The sequence below is a fragment of the Helicoverpa zea genome, chromosome 16 (assembly GCF_022581195.2).
Source record: "Helicoverpa zea isolate HzStark_Cry1AcR chromosome 16, ilHelZeax1.1, whole genome shotgun sequence".
Lineage (NCBI taxonomy): Eukaryota > Metazoa > Arthropoda > Insecta > Lepidoptera > Noctuidae > Helicoverpa > Helicoverpa zea.
In genome coordinates, this window is record NC_061467.1 from 11430479 (window position 1) to 11458046 (window position 27568).

General features: G+C 38.5%; 2 protein-coding genes across 8 annotated transcripts in view; one reads left to right on the top strand and one right to left on the bottom strand.

The window, feature by feature from the left end:
- Positions 1-27568, top strand: part of LOC124637772 (E3 ubiquitin-protein ligase Ubr3) — a 66100-nt gene that overhangs the window by 20763 nt on the left and 17769 nt on the right. For all 4 annotated transcript variants that reach the window (XM_047174413.1, XM_047174411.1, XM_047174412.1 and 1 more), the window contains 8 exons: positions 2598-2723; positions 4052-4190; positions 5175-5296; positions 5810-5951; positions 6339-6747; positions 7259-7491; positions 8099-8254; positions 27362-27543. In XM_047174413.1, coding sequence (XP_047030369.1) covers positions 2598-2723; positions 4052-4190; positions 5175-5296; positions 5810-5951; positions 6339-6747; positions 7259-7491; positions 8099-8254; positions 27362-27543 — 1509 coding nt within the window. The remainder of the gene's footprint in view (positions 1-2597; positions 2724-4051; positions 4191-5174; positions 5297-5809; positions 5952-6338; positions 6748-7258; positions 7492-8098; positions 8255-27361; positions 27544-27568) is intronic.
- On the bottom strand, positions 8969-23253 carry LOC124637773. Of its 4 annotated transcripts, none has more exons than XM_047174415.1 (10): positions 22640-23253; positions 14526-14667; positions 12555-12695; positions 12091-12305; positions 11592-11684; positions 10869-10996; positions 10399-10638; positions 10182-10313; positions 9826-9995; positions 8969-9580 (listed from the first exon to the last, which is right to left on the bottom strand). In XM_047174415.1, exons 1-10 carry the CDS (start codon positions 23216-23218, stop codon positions 9390-9392), a joined length of 2031 nt encoding a protein of 676 aa, XP_047030371.1. In that variant the 5' UTR covers positions 23219-23253; the 3' UTR covers positions 8969-9389. The 4 variants fall into 4 exon arrangements, with proteins under 4 accessions (XP_047030371.1, XP_047030372.1, XP_047030373.1 ...); XM_047174416.1 differs by lacking the exon at positions 10869-10996 and adding an exon at positions 11100-11224 and having other exon boundaries at positions 9306-9580; positions 22640-23252; XM_047174417.1 differs by lacking the exon at positions 22640-23253 and adding an exon at positions 16781-17320 and having other exon boundaries at positions 9306-9580.

Genomic DNA, 27568 nt, shown 5'->3' on the forward strand with positions numbered 1-27568 from the left:
GTGACGCCAACTTGGTCATGTCTGCATACATAAAGATTTAAGAGCTGTAAACATCGATTTCACGTGTATCCATAAAATATTGCCTTCATAAAATAAACAAAGTTATCGTATACATTGATTGCAGAATGAGTTACTTTCATGATAAGCTGTGATTTGCGTCCGATAACGATGTTGACCCCAATCAAATCTAGCTGTCTGATTGCCACTTATAGAACACGCGTTTATCGCTTATCTTTATCCAAATTAGCTTTTACCGAAGAGAAACTAGATATATCTGAATCAAAACTAATTGTCAGCCATATTAGACTTTTGTTTTTTGAATGTGGGAAATCCATACTTTGTTCCTTTTGTACCAGGGCCACGGTAACTTCCCATAATGAAGAGCTACTAGGATATACTTTCAGTTGTTCTTATCTCTTCGTGATGCTATACAATCGCAGCTGATGCAAATATTTCTAAGACATGTACATCGCAACTATTAATCATGCTCTCTTAAAATCACAGGGGTTTTAGTCTCTTCAAATGTAGTGATGATCATAACAACCAGTATTTGTGGTACTGCTTAACCTTGTAGATTTATCGATCAGCTGTTATTTGGTCACCAGCTTAGCGATACCACAAGTCATGCATAGTTAATCTGTTTCTATTTACTATTCATTCCGAGAACAGTAGTGGCAAACGTTTTTTGTTGATTTTTGATAAATGATAAATAGAAATCATTTTAATACGGGGCTGCAAAGAGGTCGTAAACCTGGTCAATGTGCCCAAATTGTTATTAAAAGAGAGAGGTTAATGCATTCCCTACATGGGATGTTTTTACTAATTAGTTCCAAATGGGTGCTAATTAAACAGGCTTCTTTTTAATATCATTATTCGTCCCCAAAAATGTATGTTGCCTTCTAAATTACTAAGTCAGCCACAATTAATAAAGCGTCGAGCATCTAAATAATACTATCTTAGCCACGAGTTATCTTCCATTCTAAATACAACTCAGCATGATGGTTATTTTTTTGCATCTAAATTTGTAGCATGCATTCTAATAGTAAACTTCTTAAATACTATTAAGTGACATTATAAAAATATTTATTTAGCTTCTATTTTTTTAACTCGTACTAAGTTTTTTGTTTAAAATATAACACATCCCATATTAATTGACCCAGCATGGAAGTAAGCATGCAACATGCAGCAAGCATGGCTTCTGTCACGGCTCCGGCGCTGCGTGGCTCCGGCGGTCCCATGCGAGCTTATCGTCGCAGATGGTTTTCACGCTCACCACCGCAACTTCGGCTTTCTGGCCGGCTATGCCGGCCAGCCTCAGCCGCGGCGGCGAGCGCTGAAACTACCTGCGCCTCAGCTCGCAGGCCGCCTCGCCCCTCCGCGCCTACGCGGTTTTGAATTGCACTCTAAGGGTAGGGCAGACAAGACTACGTGGAGTCGGTTTTGCAGCGATTCGTTTTCGTCACTAACTTAAATTTTTAATACAATGTTTTTTAAATGAAGGTTATAAATGGCAATATGCTAAATAAAATGAATCCAAATTAAATTCTACCATAAAAAAAACGAGCCAAGAACAACGTTGATCTCGTTTTTCTTGGCTCGTTTTTGGAAAAATGAGGCCGAGTTAGTAAACTAGATGACAATGTATAAATAAGAAGGACAAGTTACAATAATTGATGATCTTTTATTGAAGCTTTCTAGTAGATGGCGTTGTAAAAAAGACGAATTAGTAGAATTAGTTTATTAGAGGCTATGTCATTTCCCCGTTGCTTAGTTATAAAATTAGAAGTTTAATCATGTGTCCAATAAATAATTTTGTGGCTAGACTTATAATTTCCCGTTCCAAATCATTTTCCTCAGATCGGTACTCGAATCTTATATGATTGTATCGCCCCTATTGTCCAAGCTTTCTTGTTTATCCTCCTAAAAGTCACGGAACAATACCCCAACCAAAACACCAATACATCCTTCGAAAAGGAACAAAACAAAACAAATGCATATTCCATCCAGAATGCTCACAAAACAATAGACCTGAGCAGACACACTGAAAAGGCACCTATCCTTTACTTGCATACCAAGCTTCCTTCAAGACAGAAAGAGATGTAACCAACAAAGTGACCTTTCGTGACTCAGACGTCCGTTTGAAGTTGCCCCTGGACCTTCGAGATGACCTTGAAGTCAAATCACGTCATTCTGACGTCACAAGTCGGCCTAATCTCGATGATGACGTTTTTGATGAAATTGCTAAAGATGTACAACAGATGTTTAATGATTTTGATTAATTGTAGTATTAAGCCGGCTTTACGGTTGTAGTTAAGATTGATTACGTGATATTATCAACGTAATAAATGTTTTATTATAATTTATTGTTATGTGAATATGTGTTTAGTCTTGAAATAAAGCGTTGTGAAACTCATTTTACATGGTGTTAAGTTTATATCACGATTTAAGTCCTAAGTAACTAAAGTATAAGATTTTGTTTTCATAATTTGTGATTGAGCAATGTTATTGGTATTATCCTAAGCTACGTTTACGACATCATTCTACCTCCTTACTTTTGTGTTATGATCATTTCTTATCCAGTCCATCTTTGGTTACAGGTTCTGCAGTAACCACGGCAACAAATGTCCTCGTCCGGGAGACGTGCCAGCTGCTCTCATGTGCGTCGCCGAAGCCATGATGCCACGTCTCATACTGCGGCTGCTGCAGCATTTCAGAGAAAACAGGTTGGTAGCATCACCATCTGTTTGATAAAAGAGGCTACTATCAGTCTTGGGTCCTCATTGCGTTGTGGTGATCACGAATGGTGTGACCAATTAATTTTTAGAAGAGTTTTCATGGATTTTATGCCAGTTCTTCTACATAGGCTAACTTTTTGAATCTAACTTCTTTCTATTTATATGGCTCAAATAATGAAAAATTTTCTTTATGCCTAGCTGTGAAAATGGTTCCAGCCAAGTTTATATTGCCATAAAAAATTACTACCGAATTTGTTATTATGTTTTATCCTAGAAGATAATATTTATATTCTCCTTATCACTCTTAAAGCACTCGTTCGGTCATAAAGCAAAATAACGAGACTAGATAAGCCGAACATTTGAATTTCAAATTAATCAAGATGCAATAGCTCTAAAATCCGCTCACCAGAACAAAAACTGTCCTCGTGATTGACGAAGCCACACGTATGCTGCTAAGGTTTCCCACGGCAACGGTGTCGAGTATTTTTAGTATATTCAGCTCATTCGAAGGTAACCTAGAACTGGGTTTATGACGGTAAAATAGGTCAGCTTTAAGTGTAGGTCACGTCTAACCCCCTTTCTGAGGATAGGTTGGAATTTAAGAGCCTGAAAAGGAAATGGCCTATTGAATTTGAGATGGATACTTTTAGAATTTGATGATTAATAAGAAATAGTCCTTGGGATAATGATAATGTGCTATTTCTGTTTAATGTAGTTTAATTTTATGATATTCATATTATTTATTTGCATTCCACAATGTATAAAATAGGTGTAACAATATGGCTTAGAGCTAAGTACAATTGTGGACCCTGTAGGGCACAGTTTAAATAATGATGTTTTATGTGTGTTTCATAAGACACCAATATCAAACTATTTATATATCCCACATATTATCTTGACCTTCCCACTTGAATATCCTGGCTTCTGGCGTACAATACACACTTAGGTATGAAACTTATCGATATACGCCAACAAGCAACGAGTCTTGATGGTACTTGAGCGCCTCGACGTCCCTCTTGACTTGCAGAACGGTTTGTGGGCTTAAAGGGTTTTATAACGTTATCTTCCAGATAGAAAATCTTTACCCAACAGATATGCTTTATAACTTGGTTATTTAAGAATGGAATATAATATATTACAATAAACAGCCTGTATTCGTTATGATCATTTCAGAAGACCACGACTTTTGGAGTCAAAGTATAGAACTTACCTTGATGGACTAAACCCCTTCCTAAAATGGTATTGTAGTGATGTATTAGGTGCTTATAATGATGATTTCTGTAAATTTCTTGACTCTGCTATGATATTGTCCTCAGTTGCGGCACGCAGACAACGTCAGACACGTACAGGATCACGGTGCAGGAGTGTGAGGGCTACGTCAAGATGCTGATGGAGTTCAACAACATGGGCGACCTCATGCGCTCCGCCATGACTAAGGCACTTATTAACCCACAGGTGAGCACTCTAGTAAAGCCAAGAGTTGTACTTAAGGAGTCCGAAGACATTTAGAATATGTAATGTGTATAGAATAGAATAGAATAGAATAGAATAGAATAGATTTATTTATTTGCATAAAATGTAGGTAATTTTACAATTAGGTGTTACAATTTTATTTGACCCGTGTACATTCTGCCAGAATGGCATGCAAAAAATAGGACTTATACTATAAACATATAATCTAGGTATCACTTATAACTATATTAATTTAATCTAAGAACAATAATACTGTAAGCTAAATTGAGTTATCATTAATGAAATCGGATACAGAGTAATAGCATTTTGTAATAAGTAAATTTTTGAGTGTGTTTTTGAATTTTCTTAATGGTAGCTCTTTTATCATTTTTGGTAGATGGTTGTAGATTCGAGGAGCCATACCCATGACACTCTTTGTCAACAAAGAAGTTTTATATTTACCTAGATATAACTTATCTTCATATTGAGATCTTAGACATGTGGTTCTGTTTCTAGACATCTTTAAAGTCGGGAATAGGTGGTGATTAGTTTTTACAAAAATAGCTATTTCCAATATGTATAGGCATGGGAAAGTTAAAAGATTATATTTTTTGAAAGTAGGTATGCAGCTGTCAGTCACTTTGAGATTAAAAATAGATCTAATACAGCGTTTTTGCGCCTTAAAAATATTTTCTCTCTCGCTACAGTTACCCCAGTGTGTATATGTATGTGTGTGTCTTAAAATTAGTAGTTGATGATATTAAAGAAAAGCAATTGTATAAATTTCGAAATTGATGCCGAATATTTGTAAATATTATTATATTATTGGACGATAGCTTTTGAGTGAATTCTGATGGTTACATTATCCCTTATCCAAGTCATGTATTTTTTGATTTCTGTACTTTCCGCCCACTTCCAAGCACTTCATCTCCATTATAAAGAAGGGGGATTATTCATCTTATTAATGTTTTCTGTGTTGTTACTCAGATGTACCGCAACCTGGTGGAGCCGCCGTTCCCGGACACGGAGTACGGCTGCTACATGGCGGAGTCCAACAAGATGTACGAGAAGGCGCTCGAGATGTTCCCCGCGCCAGAACCGCCTGACGAGTGAGTACCAACACTTTGCAAATACAAGCTCAAAGTAATGATAGTCTGTATAGTGTAAGTAACTATCTCTGCCTTTATGTTGAAGTAGAATCGGTAACTGCCTCACCTTTGAAGATACTATTTTTGGTACATGGATATGGATATAAAAGTAAAGCACTGGTACTCAGCTACAACCGGTTAGACTGGAAGTCGACCCCAACATAGTTTGGGAAAAAGGCTCGGAGGAGGATGATGGATATGGATATACATAGATGGAGGTAGAATAGACTTTACACATAACTCTTAAAACAGTTCTCTCTCTAACTTGGTCCATTGTTATCCCAGTGGAAAAACGTACTTTTCTAGGGACTCCACTAAGATGAGGCGATTTGACCATACTCACAGCGCTAGGCATGCGTGTTGGTGAACGCAGTGTTTGGTATATTTTTTGCTTTCAATGCTATTGCCATCTCTGAGCAAAGCATTTAATGTCTCACTTGGTATACAGCAAGTTAAACAACGTTTTGTTCTCAGGTACCGCCACTTGCCTGCACTAGCCCCGCGTCTGCAACACAACACACTGCTTGACGAGTTCATATTCTGGACGTTCAAGTACGAGTTTCCACAGAATGTGGTCTGTTTCCTGCTGAATATGTTGCCGGACCAAGATTATAAGGTAACATCGAATATAATTTTCACAAAATATATTTCTTTTCTCGTACATGCTCGCAATAAAAGAAAATTAAATAGAATTTCACTTAATTATACCTCATTCCTTGACAATAGCTTTGTGTCTGCCATATCTCTGCATGTAGATTGTACCTGTGCGCTTCTTAAAATAAATACTTACCTACTGTATTCCACAAGCCTTTTTACGATCAGTTATTTGCTTGTTAAAGGCTTCCAGGATTGTTTTCAGTCCTCTAAATATTATTTAAAAGATTCCTGATGGTCATTTCGGAATCTAGCGATCGTCATGTGACTTATTATTATGTTCGTACATTCTCATACGCTGTTTATTCTTGCACCTGTCAAATACTAAACTTGATAAATCTTGTTACAGGAACACTTAACCCGCACATTCGTGATGCACTACGCCCGCATACCCCTTGTACTCGAAGACGCGGCCGACCCAGACACGCTCTCCAACCGAGTCGTCCACATGTCGGTCCAGTTATTCTCCAACGAGGCGTTAGCATTACGATGCGTTCAACAACTACATCTACTACACGTCATGGTCTTGTCTTTAAGACTTATGATGGGAAAGATCCTTGTACAAAACACCCTACATGATCCCGACCAGAATTTCCACTATGTGATAGATTGTACGCGAAGAGTGATGAAGGAGCATTGTTACTGGCCCCTCGTGTCGGATTTCAATAATGTACTGTCGCATAAGAGTGTGGCGCTGCTGTTTCTGCAAGATGATGCGTTGGTTGATATGTGGTTCGAGTTCCTGTCTATGTTGCAAGGTTGGTATTTTATTTTTTATGCTGGTGAGATTAATATGTATTTACAAAGAAATATAAGGACATTTGTAGTAAATAAAAATAATTATTTTTAGAGCCCAGATGGGCCATCGTAAATAATATTCTTCGAAAATAAACTTTATGGAATGGAATACAATGCAGAATTTAAACCAATCTTAAATTTAATGAAAGCCTCCAAAATTCTACAAAAGTAGAACTGCCTGTTAAATAAAAACAGCGGCTAAATAAACATAAAATCTTCACACTTCTTGTCTTCACTCACCTTCTGTGGAGTCGTCGAACGTGGAGATGTGTCTTGTTTTTGTGGTGGGAAATAAAGGACGGCGCGGCGTGCAGTGGTCAGATAGTGCCGGTAGAAACATACTGGCTGGTCATCGGTTCGGTCGTTCCACGCAATCCCGCCTGATACTTTCATCGGTCCAAAAAACACGTTCAACCAGCCCATATTAAAAAAATCGAACTTATCAATTACAACATCCTACAACTCTTCCAGGTATGAACGTAAACATCCGCGAGGTAGGCGGCCATATCGAGTTCGAGCCATCCTCCTACTACGCCGCGTTCTCGTGCGAGCTCGAAGCTGCGGCGTACCCGATGTGGTCGGTGCTGTCGCACCTGACGGACGCGTCGCACGCGCCGCTCGCGCGACGCATCATCGCCGCCGCGCTCACTTACCTGCAGGAGTGGCTCGATGCTGTACACTTCACTACGCCGCATATGGAGAGGGTAAGTTTTGTAGGGAGAAATACATACGTGCTTTTCGCGGTGCTAAAAGTCCAGTAAAGGTGGATCTAAAACGTGGAGAACTAAATAACTAGCGAAATGCCATAACGGAAAATCGCCTAAGAAAGAAGCGCGCCAATATGCGGGCTTGCAGGGGATGAGGAATTTTACTGTTTTCGTCCTTATGTACTTTCTTTGGACCCGAAATTTTTTGTAATACCAAAAATCGTACACAGATACCTCAAAGAACCCGAATGCCACATTAGTTCAATCGTAACTGATTGTTTTCGTCAAGCTCACCGTACGTATTTGACGTAGAAGAAAGCGCCTAACCTGCATTATGGCATCTCCGCTGAACTTTCCTAACTCCGCTGCCCCGCACAACGTATGAATCCACCTTATCGCTGGTAGAGCCTGGCAAGCTCGTTAGTAAGACTTACTCTTGCACGCGGGGAGCGCTATTGACAGTTAGGTACTGTGGGAGTGTCATTATCGTGCTTGCCATCTTGTAGTTGCGAAATCTAGCCTGTGCGTCTAGCCTGCGGCTCGCAGCACTGCTGGCAGCCTCGTCCCTTGAGAATAGTTTCTAATAAAGTATACACTTCGGCAGTCGGAGGTGATGCACGCGTCGTTCCACTTCCCGCTGCACCGCTACCTGGCCGCCTTCCTGTGCGCCGGCGTGCGCGGCATGGGGCTGCGCGCCGCCGACGTGCTGCCGCCGCCCGACCTGCTGGCGCTGCTCGCCGTGCACCCGCTGCGAGTGCAGGTCAGCCCACACCAACTATCCATCATCATCATCCAGTGCTTTACAAGGAGCGACTGCCTATCTGACCTCTTCAACCCAGTTACCCGAGCAATCCCTTGGTTAGACTGGTGTCAGACTTACTGGCTTCTGACTACCCGTAACGACTGCCAAGGATGTTCAATGACACCATAAACTCTATACATCTCCTCAAATAGCTTTGCCATTACCGAGCCATGTAGGCCGGCAATACACGGACCGCTTGAAGCAATCAGGTGTTCTACTGGTTGTCGGACTTCTTAGCTCTTGACCGTAATGACTGACACATTTTAACGGTCATGTATCGACCGTAATGAGCGTTGCTTAACTTGTGATCTATGGATCCCTGCAGCTGTCACTTCGCAACGAGTCTTTCAGGTAACCAAATACTCAAAGTACATATGTCATTGTTTCCTTAGTAACTAACCTTAGTGGCACTATTAAAATATAATGAAGAATTTAATTTAACAACTCCAGCAATTTCATTTTGGTATCTTGATCATAACTAGCACATTTCGCAAACGCGTGCAAAGTTAGTCTAAACAAAACTCCTAACAGCATTTTCTACAGTTAAAGATGACCTTTCTTGACCGTGATAACTAAAACAATTTAGCACTATAATATAATAACCTTAATCGTTCACTTCTGTAGTTATATGAGCACTAGGATATTCCAAAATAAAAATAAATAACAAAAAAATATTTAATGTATTGTTTTTATTTCCTAAAGTAGGTCCTTAACAGTATGTCAACCAGTGGGTTATTTATAAAACAACTGGTAAAAAAAACTTATAGCCTTATTTGTATTGGAAGATATCGGAGACCTCGATACATTCTTAAAGCTTTATTATTTACAAATATGACAGTTAATCTGGCTTCCATTCACAAGCTCAAAGGATATGTCATCGTTTACACATAGTTCTTAACGTAAACAAGAGTAAACAGTTACGTATACGTATCTTGTTTGAAAATAAAACCCTTTGCGCACACCCTATTGTACGTTCACTACAAGAGTATCACGAAATAAAACTCAGTACAAGACTTAAAAAATACGTATTATCAAAAAGTCACAATTACGCTACATTACAAAATAAAATGAGTATATGAAATTGAACTGTATTCTAATTGACGATAGGCACAAATTCGGTTGTTTCTGCCTCGTCGATGAACTCGGATGGTGGTGGTTCGGCCTTCACGTGTCTGGAGTAGTCGTAAGTGATGAGCTTGGCGCCAATGAAGCCGCCGGAGCCCCGCGCTCCTCTGTGGTACAAGCCCGCTCCGCTGATCAGTGTGGCTCCTTTGGTGTTCAGGGCTGTGGACGAAACAGTTTTACTTTTAAAAATGTACGTGTGGGGAAAATAATCGTGCCAAATGACTTACGTAACTATTACTACTAGACAAAGGCCTCCCCTGACGTATACTAATCTCAAAGTCCCCTAGCTTATGTCAGTTAACTTGTCTTTAAATTGCCCTGATTTCCACGCCGGAATCTCTGTGGTATATTTTTTTCTGTACTGCGTTTTGTTTTGTTACCAAAATAAATAAATAGTCGCGCACCTTTAGAAGGCACAACCGGTTGGATATCAACGAAAGGCACCGTGCTCTGTGCCGCGTCTGCGTCGAAGTCCGAATGAGTGAACTCTATGTACTGGTCGTGTTGTGAGTCTATGCGCAGCGATGTGTGCGCGCGCGTCGGGATATCTGGCTTGTGGAGCTCCAGCCGTGACCTGGAACAAATGGAATATCATATTATATCAAGCCCTTTGTCCTTTAGTCCTTAAAGCTACTGCCCAACGTAACTGCAGGATTTTTGGTCGAATTTTCTGGCAAACCATATTTAACTATTTCACTGTCCACGGCCCATGGGAGAAGAAAGTCATTATATGTAAATCTAATTTAAGGTCTTGACTTACCTGGGGGTATAAGATCCTTCAGTGTTGTCATTGCTGATCCATTGACTCCTGTCCGGTGAAAGCTTGCCTGTCGTGTAGTTGAATGGTGTGGACCGGATTTCGAAGTGCAGATGGGCCCCGATCATTCGGAATCTGTGGAGAATAATAATCGGTTAATATTGTTCATTCGATATTAAAAATTGGTTGTTGTAATATGTTGGTAAATATGTCTTCTCACCTGGCTCCAGTTAAAACATGTCCAGCAGGCGAATCTAACTCGTCCAGATCAATGGCTCGTTTTTCATACGACAGTGTGTGGTAGTCAACTCCCTCTATGATGCCTGGCTGCGTCGGGTCGAACGCCTGCGCGACCACTTCTTCCGAAGACTCCACGAAACCTCTCTCAACCAGCTTCCCTTGGTAGATCTGAATGTGGAACACTTTGCCGTGCTTCACTAAACGGATACCTGTTACTACCCTGTGGAATATAGCTGGTGTTAGAGCATCTAACTAAGTATTGTGGAAACAAATAGTCCACCCGCACACCCATGCTGTTAACACAAGATATGACGAAAGATGAGATTAAGACCGACTGGGCAGAAGTGGAAGTTTAACTGCATGTGTAGTCCCCGAAAGCGGTATTTACAACGAAAGCAAATGTGGTCGTGTCAATTTAGTCTGAACTCCTCCGCTTTCCCAAGTACTGACTTGTTGTTCTTTATGTCTGCTAAGGCCTCTCGCAAGCTGAAGAAACGTTCAGCCACGCTGGTTTCGTCCTCGCACAGACAAAAGCAATACGAGCAGTGAGTTAGTGTCCATCTCCACCAGGAGTCGACCTTTGAACGAAAAATTTGCATTAAAGACTTTTGACTTGATTGGGAGGAAATCTTAGAGTGTCCCTAAAAGTGTGCGGGTGACCCGGACATTTAAGGGACTAACTTGTTGTTGGCGATGTCTGATGTGGCTTCTCGAAGACTGAAGAAGCGGTGCGAGCGAGTTGCGTCATCGCACAGGCACATGCAGTACGAACAGTGCCAGAACAACCAACGCCACCACGAGTCAACCTGGGCATGTCCACTCCATTAAACTGGGGTCACTATTAACTGTTTTAGATCATGACATACTGTGAAAAACTAAAGTCAAAATTAAAAATGCATCATCTTTGGATTTGTAGAAGAATCTCTGTCTTACATAATCAGATTCACGTATCGTTCTGTAGTTCATCTGGGTGTCGTGTTTGCATTCTGATTAGTTTCCTTAATCATCTGACCTCATTAACTACTCTCCAACTCTGGCAGATAAGCCACGCTTTAATTATTGCTCTTCAAACTGTAGGCATGTCACCAATATGCAAACATTGGAGCCAATATTTTAATACTACATCCTGTTATAGCGACGTGGGGTCAAATATTGGTGACAAATTGTTCTCACCTTGGTCGTCCCGAGTCTGCAGCTGCCGACCCTTCCCAAAGTGCGTCCGTTCTCATACTCGATCCATTCGTACCGTCTTTGACTGCTGTAGCTCTGTAAAATTCAAATTATACAGTTATTCGAATATCTTCGCAGTAATATAGCAGAATTATCGTGATTTGTTTGTTTACAAACGAGGTCACGGCTACTTTACTAGATTGCTGCTTTAAAATGAAAATATTTGTTCGATATTTTTCTGTTGTTGTTTTTGTTCCACTTTGGTCATAATAGCTAACGTTTTTATTTCCTTTGTCTGCATGAACTCTGTTCGTGTAGTTTCACGTTAATTATACCAACAGTATAATCAGAAGGGGACACTTAAAGATATGACTCCACATTAATTAAAGCAATTTAACTTTGCGTCAGTATCAACTACATGTATTATTTCTAGATCGTTCTAGGTTTCATTTTAACAAGTTTTCAAGAAGTATTTATGTGACATTGTATGAAGGTGACTTACCGCAGGACAGACCCACATGTCGGAATCCACATACTGGCAATCAATGATCCTGCCGTTGCACTTATCCTGCTTCGAGCAGAACTGCTCCTTGTAGCAGCCGTGGTTCTCCGTCAGGGTGTAGAAGGCGCAGTTCTCCTTGCACGTGCCGTCTCCGTTCAGGTCCACCTCGTTTTCTACGTAGCCTTGGAGTAGGCGCGTCACTTCGGCGTAGGTTGCTGGAAACAGAATTAGAAATTGTTGTATGAAAGGCCTTTTAAAGAGTACAGATTCAATAGTGTAATTACCTTTATAATAATAACCCTCTGCGGAGAATAAATAACACCCCGTCATTTAAATAAAAATTAAGATAAACATGTTTGTGTAGGAATTTCCTTGAGATTCTGTTTATCTGCTTTGGTTTTCCAGTCTCGCCTCATTTAAACTTTATCAATGATTGTGGTAATTTTAGTCTATGTAAGACTTACCACCACTAGTGTGCACAGGGGGGTCACATCTGTACAGGTCTCGTTTCGCCATAGCCAAAGCAGCTCGCGCTGCGCTGGCTGTTTGTCCCGTTCTCTCTGAATACCTCTGCCTCGTCAGGCTTGCTTCTTGAGTAAAGTTACCTGAAAACATGCCATTAGTAAATTATTTTTAATAGTTCATACAAGTACCAAGAAATTAAAGCTTGAAAACAATGAAATTGATCTAGTAAACTACATTGATTGCCTCTTTAAATGAATCACATTGTTTATTCTACCCATATTTAAAGTATTTCATAATTGCGGAAAATAATAATTGAACATGTTTTGCAATAACAACAGATATAATATTACAGTAATATAGTAATTATTTGCTAAATTATAGTTATTAGTCATAACGAGTACAATGTTAGGTGTATTGCACTTGCAAGATAAAAATTACAATAACTACATAATATTATTTATTTCTTGTGGTCTTATGGCGTTAGTATTATTCTCAGTACTAGCCTAAACAGCTGCAGCAAATGTATTTAAATTTATTTTCAGTATACTGTTACAGCCTTTTTATCGTCCCACTGCTGTGCACAGGCCTCCTCTCACATGGAGAAGGATTGAGCATTAATCACCACGCTTGCTCAATGCGGGTTGGTGATTTCAGACTTTACAGTCCAGGTTTCCTCAAGATGTTTTCCTTCACCTTTTTATCAGCCATTGGTGTCTAAGTATACTTAGAAAGTACATACAAACTTAGAAAAGTTGCATTGGTACTTGCCTGACCCTGGAATCGAACCCACACCCTCATACTCGAAAGGTTGGTTCTTTACCCACTAGGCCACCACGACTTTTGATGATTTTGATGATTTTCAGTATAAGTGATAACAACAAAAATTGTTATACAATAAATTATTTAAAAATAATTACTAAAATAAATTATTATATTTGTATACATCCTGCGTTCTGAATATCAAGAAGTGTAACTCGAACATAATGTTACCTCGAATACAAATTGTTATTCAGTATGGCACGGTCACTTTGTTTCTTGAAGATCAACCAATCAATTAACATTATTTATTTACTTCCTATTTCTTTGTTCTAATTTACCTTCATTGATTCTTTTTGTCTTAAAAAATAAGGCTTATTCAAAGTTTCTAATTGAATCGAACCTAACCACTGTCCAGATTAATTACTGTTACTCTGTACAAAATAAGTACAAGGGGATCAAAACAACACATACTTTATAATACTGCTTTTGTTGTACATAACATGCATAAATTAAGCGGAATTCACATTCAGAAGCGACGTGATAGCTCGTTTAATGTAATGTTTTGCATATCACTTTACTGATAGCAAAAATGTACATTGACGCATGCGCACCGCTGTGACTCAATTGTGATGCGTTTTAGTCATGTTCGAGCTTTTTATAAATATCTTTGTTTGAGCCTTTTTTATATGTTTCTCAGAAAATCGTGTTTATTATTGTTTCTTCGCTTTTAATCTTACAAAAATAATACATAGCAGTAGTTATGTATACTGTTATGATAGTAATTATCTCTTCAATTACTTTTAATTGACCAGCTGTGAACATCTGCGGGTGTTTTTAAACAGGGCTTCTCCTATCATAGGGGTTCGCTTAATAAATAATTACTGTAATTACTTCCGTAACAATCACTCTAATACAATTTCCTTTTGCCATAATTTTTTTATATTATATCAATTAATGCATCTATTTCCATTTCAATCAACATAGTTATCCTGCCAATTACTACATTGGGGTGCCCTTAATTTGTTCTTGAAAATAAAATTGAAAATTCCTCGACCAAGAACGTCCTGTACGCTGGTTAGCATAACTTGTCGACATTGCTCACTCTAGGTGACCTAGAGCCGACCAATTTGTTTGTTATCCCAAATCTGGGAAAACCACTTTTTCAGCATAAATATCGTCCTAAATCGTAACTAGTAGTTGGGGATCCTTACCTCTTCCGTATATCCTGAGCAGCATCCAAGAGAACTGCATCATGGCATACCCCTTGATCTCAGTCAGGGCTATGGTGTTATACATATCGTAGATCAGCTGATGCGGAGACATCTGCAGGTCACACACGTCTGAATCCTCCTCCTGGAATTGACAGACAGTATTTTGTTAAGTGTGGTACGGAATTGTGGAACTTAATGTGTTTGTATATAAGGTTGATTTTTGTACCGTAGTTGTGCCGCGGTAAAATCGTTCAGTATAATACGTTTGTTTTGTCTAGGTCTGCGAAAGTTCACGTTAGTCTGGTTTTATTTTGAAAGAGAAAGACATGGCAATATTATTTTGCTCTGTTCGCTAGACTGACGTTCTCATGATCGGATGCGGAAAGGTGACTCAGGGGTTTTTATCCAAAAATTCAGACTTACTAACGACAAGTTACATACAAGCCTAAAAAACGTAAATTGCTCCAAATGACAGTCATGACTCTCTGTATACAATACAATGATGTCATATTTCGAAATAAACTTGATATACCTAAGTTATCACACCTGTGGGAATTGTAAACAGTGCCGATTAGGTATATGCGATATTTATATCGATACCATTATTTTCTCAGACCTTACTTTAATACAAATAAAATGGCCGACAATTTTCCTGTTATTGACCTTTGTTTCGAATTTAAAGTAAAGAGGTATGTTTTTATGTAACTTGTGTATAGTTTCATGCGTGATGTTCGCCCATTGTCCTCATACTGCTAATCATGTGCGTTTAATTGGTCTAATTAGCTTGAGCTGCGTTACTAATAAAATGTTTTATGCGCCGTTGCTTACTAGTGTCAACTGTAAGAGTAGTTTAGAGGTCCCTGCGGTACAACGTCCCGTAACGAGGTTAAGAGTAGCCTATGTCCTTTCTGAGGCCCTAGGCCAGGGATTTCGAACCTATGGCACGCGTGCCCGTGGTGGCACGAAGCTAAATAATTCGGGCACGTCATTATTGAAATTACATATGTAAAAAATCCATAATGTGCGAGTAAAAAACAAGTCCCTTCTTCATAATCTTTTACCTTTTCATGTTAACTATTTGCCTACAGGCACGCCTCAATAATTATCATTGTGTTTTTTATTTAATTTGGCACGTTAGTCAATGAAGGTTCGCCATTCCTGCCCTAGGCTATATGTGTACTTTGAAATAAGTTCAGTAGTTTTGGCGCGACAGAGTTACTTTCGCATCACACTTATAATATTAGTAAGGATTAACAGAAATAATACTTAGTATTTTAAGTACCTATCTGGTATTGTATTTGCAGTGTTGTAAATTAAACTTAGTGTTGTACCTTCTTACAACACATTTTACGCCCACAGTACATATGTATGCAACAAACAAATTCTTTCATGGTAGTTTCATAGTGCCTAAAGATGCATGTAACAGCATGAATACTTTGCGAGATTTTTTCCCTATGCGGGTTTTGTGTAGCTAAGTCAAAGCAGGTAGACCTACGTGACAACAGGGTGAATCAAAGCTATGTGACACCTTAGCATATAAAATGCATATGTAACAGCTGATTAAATGACGAATACGAGGTAATCAACTGCCTGCATTCTTTAATAAGGCTTCCGGTGTAATATGCAACGTTTTCCTAATGACACATTAATCCATAATGGTTAATGTTTTAGAGTTATTACAATGAAACCGATACTTTGTAACGGTTATAAATATTATAGTTATACGTTAACAACTTTCACGCTTCGTCCTTTAACGACCCTCAGAGCCGCGTGCCTCCACGAATATTAATACGGTGAAAATGTTCTACCTACTAAAGTTTTAATTTGCACATACATGTATTAATTACTGTACATTCGTTCATTACAGGCATTCTGACGATTTAATTGCATACTTATAACTCAATTTTAAAAAGCCGTTTGTTTATACTTTTAGGCATAACGAGCATGTGCTCAATTATAATAACCTGCTTTTTGATATTCCAAATGTTTGCGGTAGTCACAGCAAGCGAGCAATAATGAGGGCATTGCTTCGCGAACAAAATACGATTACCCAATAGACTATACAAACAAGACACAGAAATACGACGTTTACAAAAAAAAATATCATGTTATTATAGGAGCAGTGTAAACATTTCGATTGTATTACGATAAACAGTAGCTCGTAACACATTACCAAACATTATATAGCACGAATTTCCGTCGTTCTTGTCTATCTACCCCGTACCACTGTAATAGTTATTAGACACAAACTTTACCTGCAGAGCAGATCGGAATAAATCGCCGTGCTCCAAGAAAGCGTGAATCTTTCTCACGGCTTGGGCCACTGACGTTTTAGGGTCCATCAGCACAGACTCGGCCATGTCCAGCCATTCTTTAACTGGCGCGGGAACGGTCCCCGGCGTCGCCTGGTGCCTCACGAACTCTATGAAGTTCTTGTAGAACCCGTCAATGACCTGCAGCTTTTCCGACACTTTGTTCCATAACCACGAGTTGAGCGTCAGCCTCTTAGGCCTTGGAATTAACTCGATCTGATCGTTCAAAGCGTAAAATGCCTTTGTTAGTTCGACGTCCCCGCCAAGGCCGGAGTCCCGCCACATAGGGTCCGTGACGTTCCTCCATAACTCCTCTTCTAGATCGTAGAACTTGTGTCGCACTAAGTCCGTCGGTGTAAGCTCGGTGGCTAGACCGATCGCGAACAGCGCAGAAAGCGCTGCGATTTTCATTGTGGCACTGGATGTGAAACGTTTTGTGACGCGGCACGAGTTACACTGACTGACGCGAAGTGAGGGGACCGACGGAACGCAGTGAGTGGGGTCGCGATAGTGCTGTGCCGTGCTGTGCGTAAGCTCGATACTCGTGTCTCGATGTTTTGGATTTTCATTAAACTTAACAATGAATACGTACTATCCGAAAGCCGTAACAATTGAAAATAAAATTCCTAATACGTTCTTCAAGCATTTTAATTCATTTCCTATCGTCGTGTTTGTCCTTAGAGGCGTATAAATATAATTGTATTGTTTCTTATCGGTGTCACCATGAGTTAAAGGACATGTTTAATTGTATACAGCCTCGCAGTTGTTTTTGATTAGATTTTGTTTATAGAAAAAATAATAAAAAAACTGAAAATGTTTTCATGATTTCTCAATTACTCACATATATTAATTATACACTTCATCTAGCTACGGATTATTAATTGGAAACAGCTGACCGTATTTACACTTTACATCATCACATCAAACTGTATCGATATCGATTAGGCACGCTTTCTGTTCATCCCTACGCACCCGCATGTTAATACTGTTAGCCGTGCTATAACAAATCTGTCTCCAATTCGAGCCTTATCGCGATGGAATAAGTCACAAAATTGTGCGTTTTAGATTTTTTACATATGTTGGTAATAGAAGCATTGTTATTATTATTTGTTCATTACATGTGCGGTGTCAGCTGGCAACTCCCGCGCTATATGTCGCATACGTTGCTATATTTTTTACACACACATTGAAATGCGAGTCTTATGTTTTCTTTGTTGAGTTCTGTGAAACACTAGCTTCGTAGAAACAGGTTGTCTTGGAAATCTGAACGTAAAGTTTGCTCTTCCGGACTGAGTCATTGCTAGCAAAAAGTTTGGTGACGCGATTTTTTTTAAGCGTCGTTTGTTTATCTATCACGTACTGAAATCAATAGGTGCTTTATACGATAATTTATTATGGTATATTGTTTGATGCATATAAGATGCGGTAGTAATTTAGACAACTTTATATATAACTTTAGACCTAAATAATTTGAATTAATAATTTACTTTTGACTAATTCTAATAACGCGATTTATTACTTAGTGTAATAATTGGAATGAATATATCTAATTAATTATTGCTTCGCCAGCCATTAAAAGGAATTATTTAATGAAGGGGTATTATAAGTCAGCGAGAAGTACGCATAATTACATTAGATAATGGTCACCATATTATTTGCATTGTTACGTTTATGCTATGAATTCTAACCATTTCCGCATGATTACATCTAAACAAATAAAATACCACTGGTTTTACATAAAGAAAGAATTAATTGCAAAACTATTCGTCTTGTATAAATGGTGCATTTGACACATTATAATAGTTATACAGAATGCAGTTAAAACAAATACCTATACAGTATAATTAAAAATAACAAAATTAAATTAAGGTCACTTGCGTGCTTTGCCCAGCACTTTAAATACCTGCTTCATAAAATAAAATATAGGTGAAAAATATCGAGCAACAAAAAACTCCCATGTCCCAGCCCTAGGTCCCGTGCCATAAAAACAATATTTTCATTGATACGACACCGGTGTAGTGTTCTGCGTTATGAGGAAGCGCCAATTACTGAGCGCTGTCGCTCCCAGAGTCACTGTGTTATGGGGCGTTACATATAGTTGTGACGTTGGACACTAAAGTGCATGTTATGAACTGGTACTATGAACTATCAGCTAGTTGGTTATGTAATGATAGACGAATTCAACCAAAAATATGGTATTATTTTCGACAAGTCTAATTATGTTTTAATATGACCCCTAAAACATCCAACGAACGCTGCCACTAGATAAAAAACCAAAACTTTAATTACCGAGTTAATAAAAATTAGTAAGTGTGACTTTAAATAAATAATGCGGATTTTTAGTATCTCGTCTCTGAAAAAAGCTTATCCATAATTCCTCATTTTTAACGAACATTTGTAAAATTTTAAGTAGGTATGCTATGCAGAAAATACCAATTACATAAAAAGTTAAACTGACTGCTGTTTACATTCCGTGTTCTGCGTTACTCTCGAAACGCCTAGACAAAGCATTGTGTCATGATTTCTGCTAATTACCTTCCTACTGTAAGAACGTATTTAATATCTTGTGCATAAATACCTTCGAAGAATGCTGTACTTCAACTCTCTGGTTTTATTCTTTTTGGTTTTATATTTTTCTTAATTTTTTGTATAATATTTGTACATACATATACCTATGGAGTGCTAACTATCTACTAATTTTATTCAATCAGCTTTAGTCATATCTTGACTAAACCAAATTAAAACCAGGTATTTTATAGCTAGAGAAAGCACTTCTTATTTTGGCTGCTTATTATCCGGGCGCGACGAGTCCTCTGGAGACTTGACTTTTATTTACAAAAATCTTTTGTTCTTTACAAATAAAATAAAATAAATATTTTCAAAGCTTTGATGTAGAAACCGAATGTTCTTATAATGATTCATCAAGACATTGCCTTGTACAGAATATTATGAGTCGAGCACTGACCATGTATGTATACAAACAGCTTTAACTCAGATTACAAGACTGTTTGTTTGTGAAAGCAAAATTGGCTGATGAGTCAAACCTGCTTTATTTTAAATACTTAACCGTGATCAAGATGTGATATTTGGGTTATTTTAACCTCGCCATAAAATGATGGTCATATAAATATTAAGTTAACAATCATGCACCTATGTTTCAGTGTTAAGTTTCTAATCTAGCCAAGTCCGCTGTTTTTGATCTTTTTGGAAATGACACGCGGTGTTTTCTTAACTTTTCAATTATTGTAACTTTGAATGCACTTAAACACAAATGCATTGTTTATGATACCAGGTCAATGCCAGGAGGAAGTAACTGCAGGATATGATACGACCTCTATCGCATCCTCCGATATCGTGAACCTCCAACTCCCATTGTTTATACCCAAATCAATGGGTGACGCTTTTGTACTTTGATACGTTCCTTCCGTGGAGTTGTCCTTTCTTCTAGTCTAGAGGGCTGTTCCTAATAGCGTCCGAATGCCACAGAGGATTCCGAGTAAAACAGGACCCCTTTCCTGTTACTAAAACTTCGCAGTGCACCTGTCTTGCATCAGTCTGCACATCATTATTGTTGCCAGTTAGACCGAATTTTTACATTTGTATTTATATTGCCGGAAAGCTATACGCATAGTCACGGACGGATCAAACTTATTCCGATAATTCCAGATGTTTCACTGTTATCGATCATTCATTAATAATGCAAAAAGGTCGATTGAAATATCCTAACACTTGCGCTTGGTACAACTGCTCAATAATCAAGGCAGTCATGTCTGTTGACCGACGAATACGTGTCTAATTTTGTACTATAAATAATTCTTTAATTTACTCCTATTTCTAATAATAAACCAATAAATGTTATAACAATTTCCCACAAGAAAACGAAAAAACTATCGACATATTTTTTAATGTTGAAATGACAGCATTCTCACAAGTTATACAACGTATTGTTCGATACATTTCTCACAGCAGTTATAAATTGATAACATAGAAAACTCATTAAACCTTCGATTTTTTTGCCTGTTGATGACATGTTCCCATTAGCTCTATTTTTAGTTCTCCTTGTTATTTTACAAATTTTAAAGTTGTAAGCCTTCAACTAAGTAGTATACATACCCATCTAAAGTAACCCATTGCAGTAAAAAGGTACGAAAAACTATGTGGAAATCGACAGTCATGGAATGGGCATGTGATGCGGAGGAATGAGAATCATGTTTTGATTAAAGTTTTTGGTATACAAATATATAATAACACTCACACACTGAGTAATTTAAGTCATTGACACAATAACGATCGTAACACTAACACATGTTGATATTTCGAACTCGTGCTGAATATAAATAAATATTCTATGAAACTGCACACATATTTTGAACACATGAAACCAAACAGATGAAAATTAGTCTGCATAAAGTATACCGCTATTTTGTCACCCCTCCATGTTCGAATCCATTAATATTAATACAATGCCCAATACACAAAGGAAGGTCATCAAAAATACAACAATCGAATAACTGTCCAAGTATTAAACAAAAAACAAGCAGAAATATCCATATCAGATTTGATTTCCTTTTGTCAAATGGGTGTTAAAGTTCAATCATGTGACCGCAGGGACCAAGTTATATTGGTCACTGCTGGTGACGAATATGACGAGTTTCACTTGTTTTGTCAAGGATACAGTTATTGGGACCAGCGGAGTTGAGCCCCTCGGCCCAGACTGAGTTGTTTGACCCTTATGAGTCATCCTTTACAGTTAGCAATTAATCATCTCGTGTGTGACAGATCGTCCATTTAGGCCCTCTACCGAAATCGATGCATATTTTTCGGAAAGTGGCTGCTTTCTCTTGTTTGCTTGTAAAAACCCGCTAAATACTTACGGAGAAGTCAATGTGTTGCTATTGAATATTAACTTAATTATAAGTTCAATTATAATTTATTTATTTTATTGCCGAAGAACCGATAACCGTTGGGGTAAAGATGACTTGCGCAAGACGGCTGGCAGGAGCTGGATGCGAGCAGCCGAAAATCGATCTCAGTGGCGTGCACTTGGAGAGGCCTATGTCCAGCAGTGGACTGCTATAGGCTAATGATGATGATGATAATGATAAGTTCAATGACCTAATGCTACTTGAAGTAAGTTTTACATTACTCACGCCTTAACAGGCCTCTCGCCTACTTAACAATAAATCCTCCTATGTATTAAAGCAATAAATGAGTCATTTGTGAGTAACTATGTAAAAAAGTTACCAACCGGACGACCGTACGTCTTGCTTAATACCTTACAGACACCAAGTCGAATAAAACAACGCCTACTGTCTGAAGCTTGTGAAACTAACGCGAAACAGATTCTGAACATATACCGTTATGTGCCTTTTACGTCACTGTAACACATTTGCATCATAAAACTAAAGACGAGGAATATTAACGGTGGCTAAAACATTATGGAAGCTAAGTTCAATCGACCGTTTGCACAAGTGAAAGTATTTAGACCTTGTCGACAGCACTACAACAGTTGTCTATTCCCCTGCATAATAACAATAAAGTAAACGTTAAATAATTTATTACTGTATGCTCTAAACCGCTGCGTATGAGTCACGCAACAGTTGACATTGAAACGAAGCTTCTCTTCAATTTGTGTAACGTCTATTATGTGTACCCGCATCATCGCTGTTCAACCTAATAATAATGATACGAATCGACAATTCATGCCAGTTATTATTGTTTCACTTCAAAGGACTCGGAAAAAATGTTACGTGATCAGAAGTGCCTTTGTTTGTAACTAAATGTGCCACAGTGCTTACAAACCTTGACATCATCTATCAGCAGCTGCAGCAACCCTCGTCCCAACAAGTTCTTATGCGGAGGCACAACTAACGCGTGCACGCGCTCCAGCAGCCCCGGCAACGCGCCAGGGTCGTGAGACACACACCACTCAGCAAAATCCTGTAAAGTACTCCGCTCCAACTCCTCCTGGAGTCCCACATATTCCCGCATCTGCCTGTTGGACCATGACACTCGGTTCAACAGGTCCGACATCTCGTGCAATCGTAGCTCCAACCGTGTCGGTTTATTTCCTTTCTTAGCCAAGAACAGTGCTACCGCACCAACTTTCTGCACACCAAGTTCAAGTTTTTCGATGGACCGTGACACCACCGCGAGTCGCGCCAAAATCTCCCGCTCCCGGCGGCGGACCACCGGCAGGTCGACGCCACCCGTCGCATTGAAAGGCTTCCCGAACACATCCCAGGAGTTGAGCACCTCCTCACCTACTTCCTTGCCTAGCTTGATAACGTCAAGGACCTCGTCGACTAGTGCGCGTGATGTGTTCGCCAATACAAGTAGAACAAGAAGCACGCGAAAGGTGCGCACGCGTCGAACGGACATGGCGGCTGACGCGCACCCACTGATGTAGCCCGCTCGAGGTCGTGGGGTTGCCACTGCACTACACAAATTACCAAAATCACAATAAATAATATTCACTTTCTTTAAAATTTGTTTGTAGAACAATAATTTTGAAACAGTTTTCTGTTGGCCTGTACGTAATACCCGTAATTTAATAACGCGCTTAGGCACTGACTCAGTCGTATGATACCATAGAACTGACCGAACAAGTTTCATTTATTTTTACCGTTTCTCGCTCGTTCTCAATGGTGGGGTCTTGTTTAGCACTGTATTAGTCAATGATTCTTATAACTATCTTGTCTAAGTGAGTCATTATTCTTATCTTCAGTGATTAGTTTATAATAAGTCACCTATTTATTATTATAATTAAAGCTTCAATTGGTAATCTATTAACTTTATAAATTGAGTTAATTACGGATCCTTATAAAAATTGTGATTGCAATATTTATTGATAAATATTCGGTATTGGAAAATATTGCTTAAGAAGCAATAAAATCCCCATTATAAGGGAAAGAGCTCCTACCACTAGCAACACTGCGATTGTCAAGTCGTTTGCCGCGCCTCCACAATAAACAAACACAATTTGGAACACTTTCCATTTCTTTGCCGTAGAATGACCCATTTTTTTTTCCAATCCCCTAACTTGGGATGATAAAGGATTTTTTTGTGTTGGAATTTTTATAAGGGTCGAAAAGGGTGTAAGTAGTATGCTAATGAGTAGTAGGTTCTTAATATTTTAGTAGACATAAGTAGGTAGATTTTTTTTTTAATTTCAATGGAATTATGCTAATAGTAGGTATAGAGACGCCAAACGTAGGTGCAAATAATGCTTCCTACACGTAATTTGCTACGATGTAGCATTCCTATTATAAGGAGCAGAAATGCGATATGATGACCGAGTATTATGGCTTTAAATTCGGTGTGGTCCTGTATCCTGAGAAACTGATATGTGATGCTTTTGAATGCCTTTTATTTGATGATATGATATGTGAAAAGTGGGTCAGTGGATGTCCTTAGAAGTTTTCAGCTTTGATACCTTTTTCTCATAGATAAATGTTTGTAAATCCTTAAAAGGAGTCCTAAAGAGAATCCAGGAAATTAGTCTAAAATATCTAGGTCAGTTATTATAAAGTATTAGATTACTCATATTAAGTAATAGTCATTTTCGTTGCTACCAATCGCTCCGCAGGCATGTGTACGTAAGACAAACAAAAAGTTTGCAACTGCATACTTTGTCGATGTTTACATCCTGGCACGGCCAAGAATGTCTTGTTTACTCCTTCGCGGCTGTAATTGATTAATAATCTTTGTATTTACTACGCCTTTCAATAAAAATATCTCATCGCGATGTATTGTTCTGAACTGAAGCGGTTTTGCGCGGTTTTACAAGCATCCTGAAGTAATTTATCTCGGTACCCGGATAAAATATAGCCTATATCACCAGGGGATATAGCTACCTAACAGTGGAGGAATTTTTCAAATAGGTTCGATAGTTTAGGAGCCTTTATGGTCCAAACAAACCAAAAACTTTGCAACTTTATATTATTAGTTTACATAATGTTGTTAATGCAAAAGGACTCAAATATTTATTTAGGTGCATTCTTTGCGCTACGGTAATTAACTGCGTTTTACGCTGATACGCAACTGACAAAACTAAAAGGCTTTTTGCTATCACTGTGAGCTGACTCGTTTTCTAGAAACCTATTATTATCCTCCTACTAAAATCAACGTGTGCAAAATTGCAAGTATGACCTCGAATAGTAACACGTATAATGGTTCCCTTGTATATTTTATGTCACGCATGTGTGATCAATTGATCATCACGTTTGGATGTTGAATATTTTTGTCTTATTCTGCTTACTTTTATCAAGTCTTAAAATACACATAAGTAGTAGGCATTTTTTCCCCAATTTCTAAGTCCATGCGATGTTTCTATACAACTTTGTATAACGGCGAGGGATCTGCCTCGCAAATAAATGACCCTGGCGGTTACGACCTTTAAATTAGCAGAATAACTTACCGAAAATTGGTAAGCCAGCTGCAGCACCCCTTGGCTCGTGAACAGGGGTACAACCAACTTATGCATTTCATCCAGTAGTCCAGGTACAGTTGTGTGGTCATAAGACACCAGCCATTGTGCATAGTCCACCAGCGTGTCTGACATAATGTCTGCCATAGATTTGGTGTACTTCGTCAGCTGATGGTCAACCATAGCTATGTGGCCAATGACGTCAGCCCATTGTAACAACCTGATCTGCAGCAATCCTTGCGCTGGAATTAATTATATTGTTCGTATATAAATATGTAAGGCATTTGTTTATACATTGCTGGCGTTTTATATTTATTGTGTGGTACGACTAAGGAAAATACCGATGCTCAGATGTTTCCTTTTTAATTAAAAAGTATTCTATAAAAAAGTCGTGGTGACCGGGTGGGTAAATAACCAACCTCTCAAGTATGGTACCAGGGCACAGGATTCCAGGTAAGTCAAGTACCAATGCACCTTTTCTAAGTTTGTATGTACTTTGTAAGTATGTCTTGGACACCATTGACTGTGTTTCGGATGGCACATTAAACGTTACGGGTAGTCAGAAGTCTGACACCAGTCTAACCAGGGAGGGGGTATTGGGTTATCCGGGTAACTGGGTTGAGCAGGTCTGATAGGCAGTCGCTCCTTGTAAAACACTAGTACCCAGTCGAATCCGGTTAGACTAGAAGCCAACCCCAATATAGTTGGGAAAAGGCTCGGCAGATGATGATCTATTAAAAAGCCTAAAACTAAAAAGAAAGCATAATTTTGCTCACATGTTATAATTATAACTTTCGAATTCATGATTATTTTCATCCAATCCGATATTAATCCAATTCACTTGACCTACTACCCAATGAACACAAACTTATCAAGCCAAACTTAATATGATTTTTGTTATGAATTCTACATATTCACTAATTACATTAAATAGTCTCAATATCTATTGAACAATGTTAACAATTCATAATTACCGTCATGTATAAAGGACGATTGTTTTGGGTCAATCTCGGCCAATTGCCTGCTAGCATAGATACGTACGAAAGAAATGAAAATATAGTAACAATTAAAAACTCCCTTACCTCTAGTCATCAATATTTCTAACGCAGGATTCTTCGTGATCAGATCTTCCAAATTTTCTTCAGTATATTTCATATAATTTTCATGATATTTTGCAACAAGCATTGGGTTTTGTGTCGCTTCATATGAATAGTATTCCGAGACAAATTGCTCTGCATCTTTAAGTATTCCTTCTTCATCATTGCTAGCCACCATTGCACCAAGGAGTATTAAATATATCAAAGTAACACGTCCAGCCATGACAATGCCTGCAAGGAATACTGATAAACTAAGTTATAATAAAAGGAACAAAGGATCGGTATCAGTATTGAACTTTGTAACCTTTATATCTTGCGATATTCACCCGACTCGCACTTGCAATTTCTAGTGGTGTAACGAGAGCATATAACTTGGAAGTCTCCAAGAAAAACCCAGAACTACAATTTCTAGTGAATTAATGTCTAACATTCGAATTTAGAAATCCCGAAACTTCGACAAACAAAATCTTATTCATCTAAACTGCTCTTAACACGTTTAAATAGATATGTTCCAGTCCAACATGCATATAATATGACATACCCGGATTTTTTACTGCATCTACAAAAAAGTACCCCATTACCCGTTTATGTCCCGTGTATGTGTAGGGCAGATAGATAAACGCTAGACGCAATTGATTTTTCTATTGTTTCATAATAAACGGCATTCAAGGAGTTAATTGTTACCATGGCTACACATTATTACGCCCTAGAAGTCCAGAAATATTTCAATATAGGTACAATAATAGTACATCTATAGAAAATTGGCAGAATCGCCATCGTAGCTTGTTTTCTTTTCTTATTTCTTTGTCTTTGCCTGACAAATGTAATATGTATGTATATTACGTTTATATTTTATTATCCAATTATTGTATAACATAACCTACCACTGGTATTTCTTCACTGTAGACTGGGACAAATCGTCTAAAGTGTTAAGTACGCCATTATACAAAGTGTACATGAAGTATTGATAAGTAAATAAATATATGTTTTCTTCCACAGAGCCTATTCTACGAGATCCTGGCGGGAGTATGGGTGCGCAACGGGCTGCAGATCAAGGGCCAAGCGATGACGTACATACAGGCAAACTTCTGCAATTCCATGGTGGATATGGACATCTACTGGCTGCAGGTTTGCGCAGCCCATCTGCCCGCAGACCAGTTCCTCGATATGTGTATTGATATGTGAGTATTTGTTAACTAATCTGAT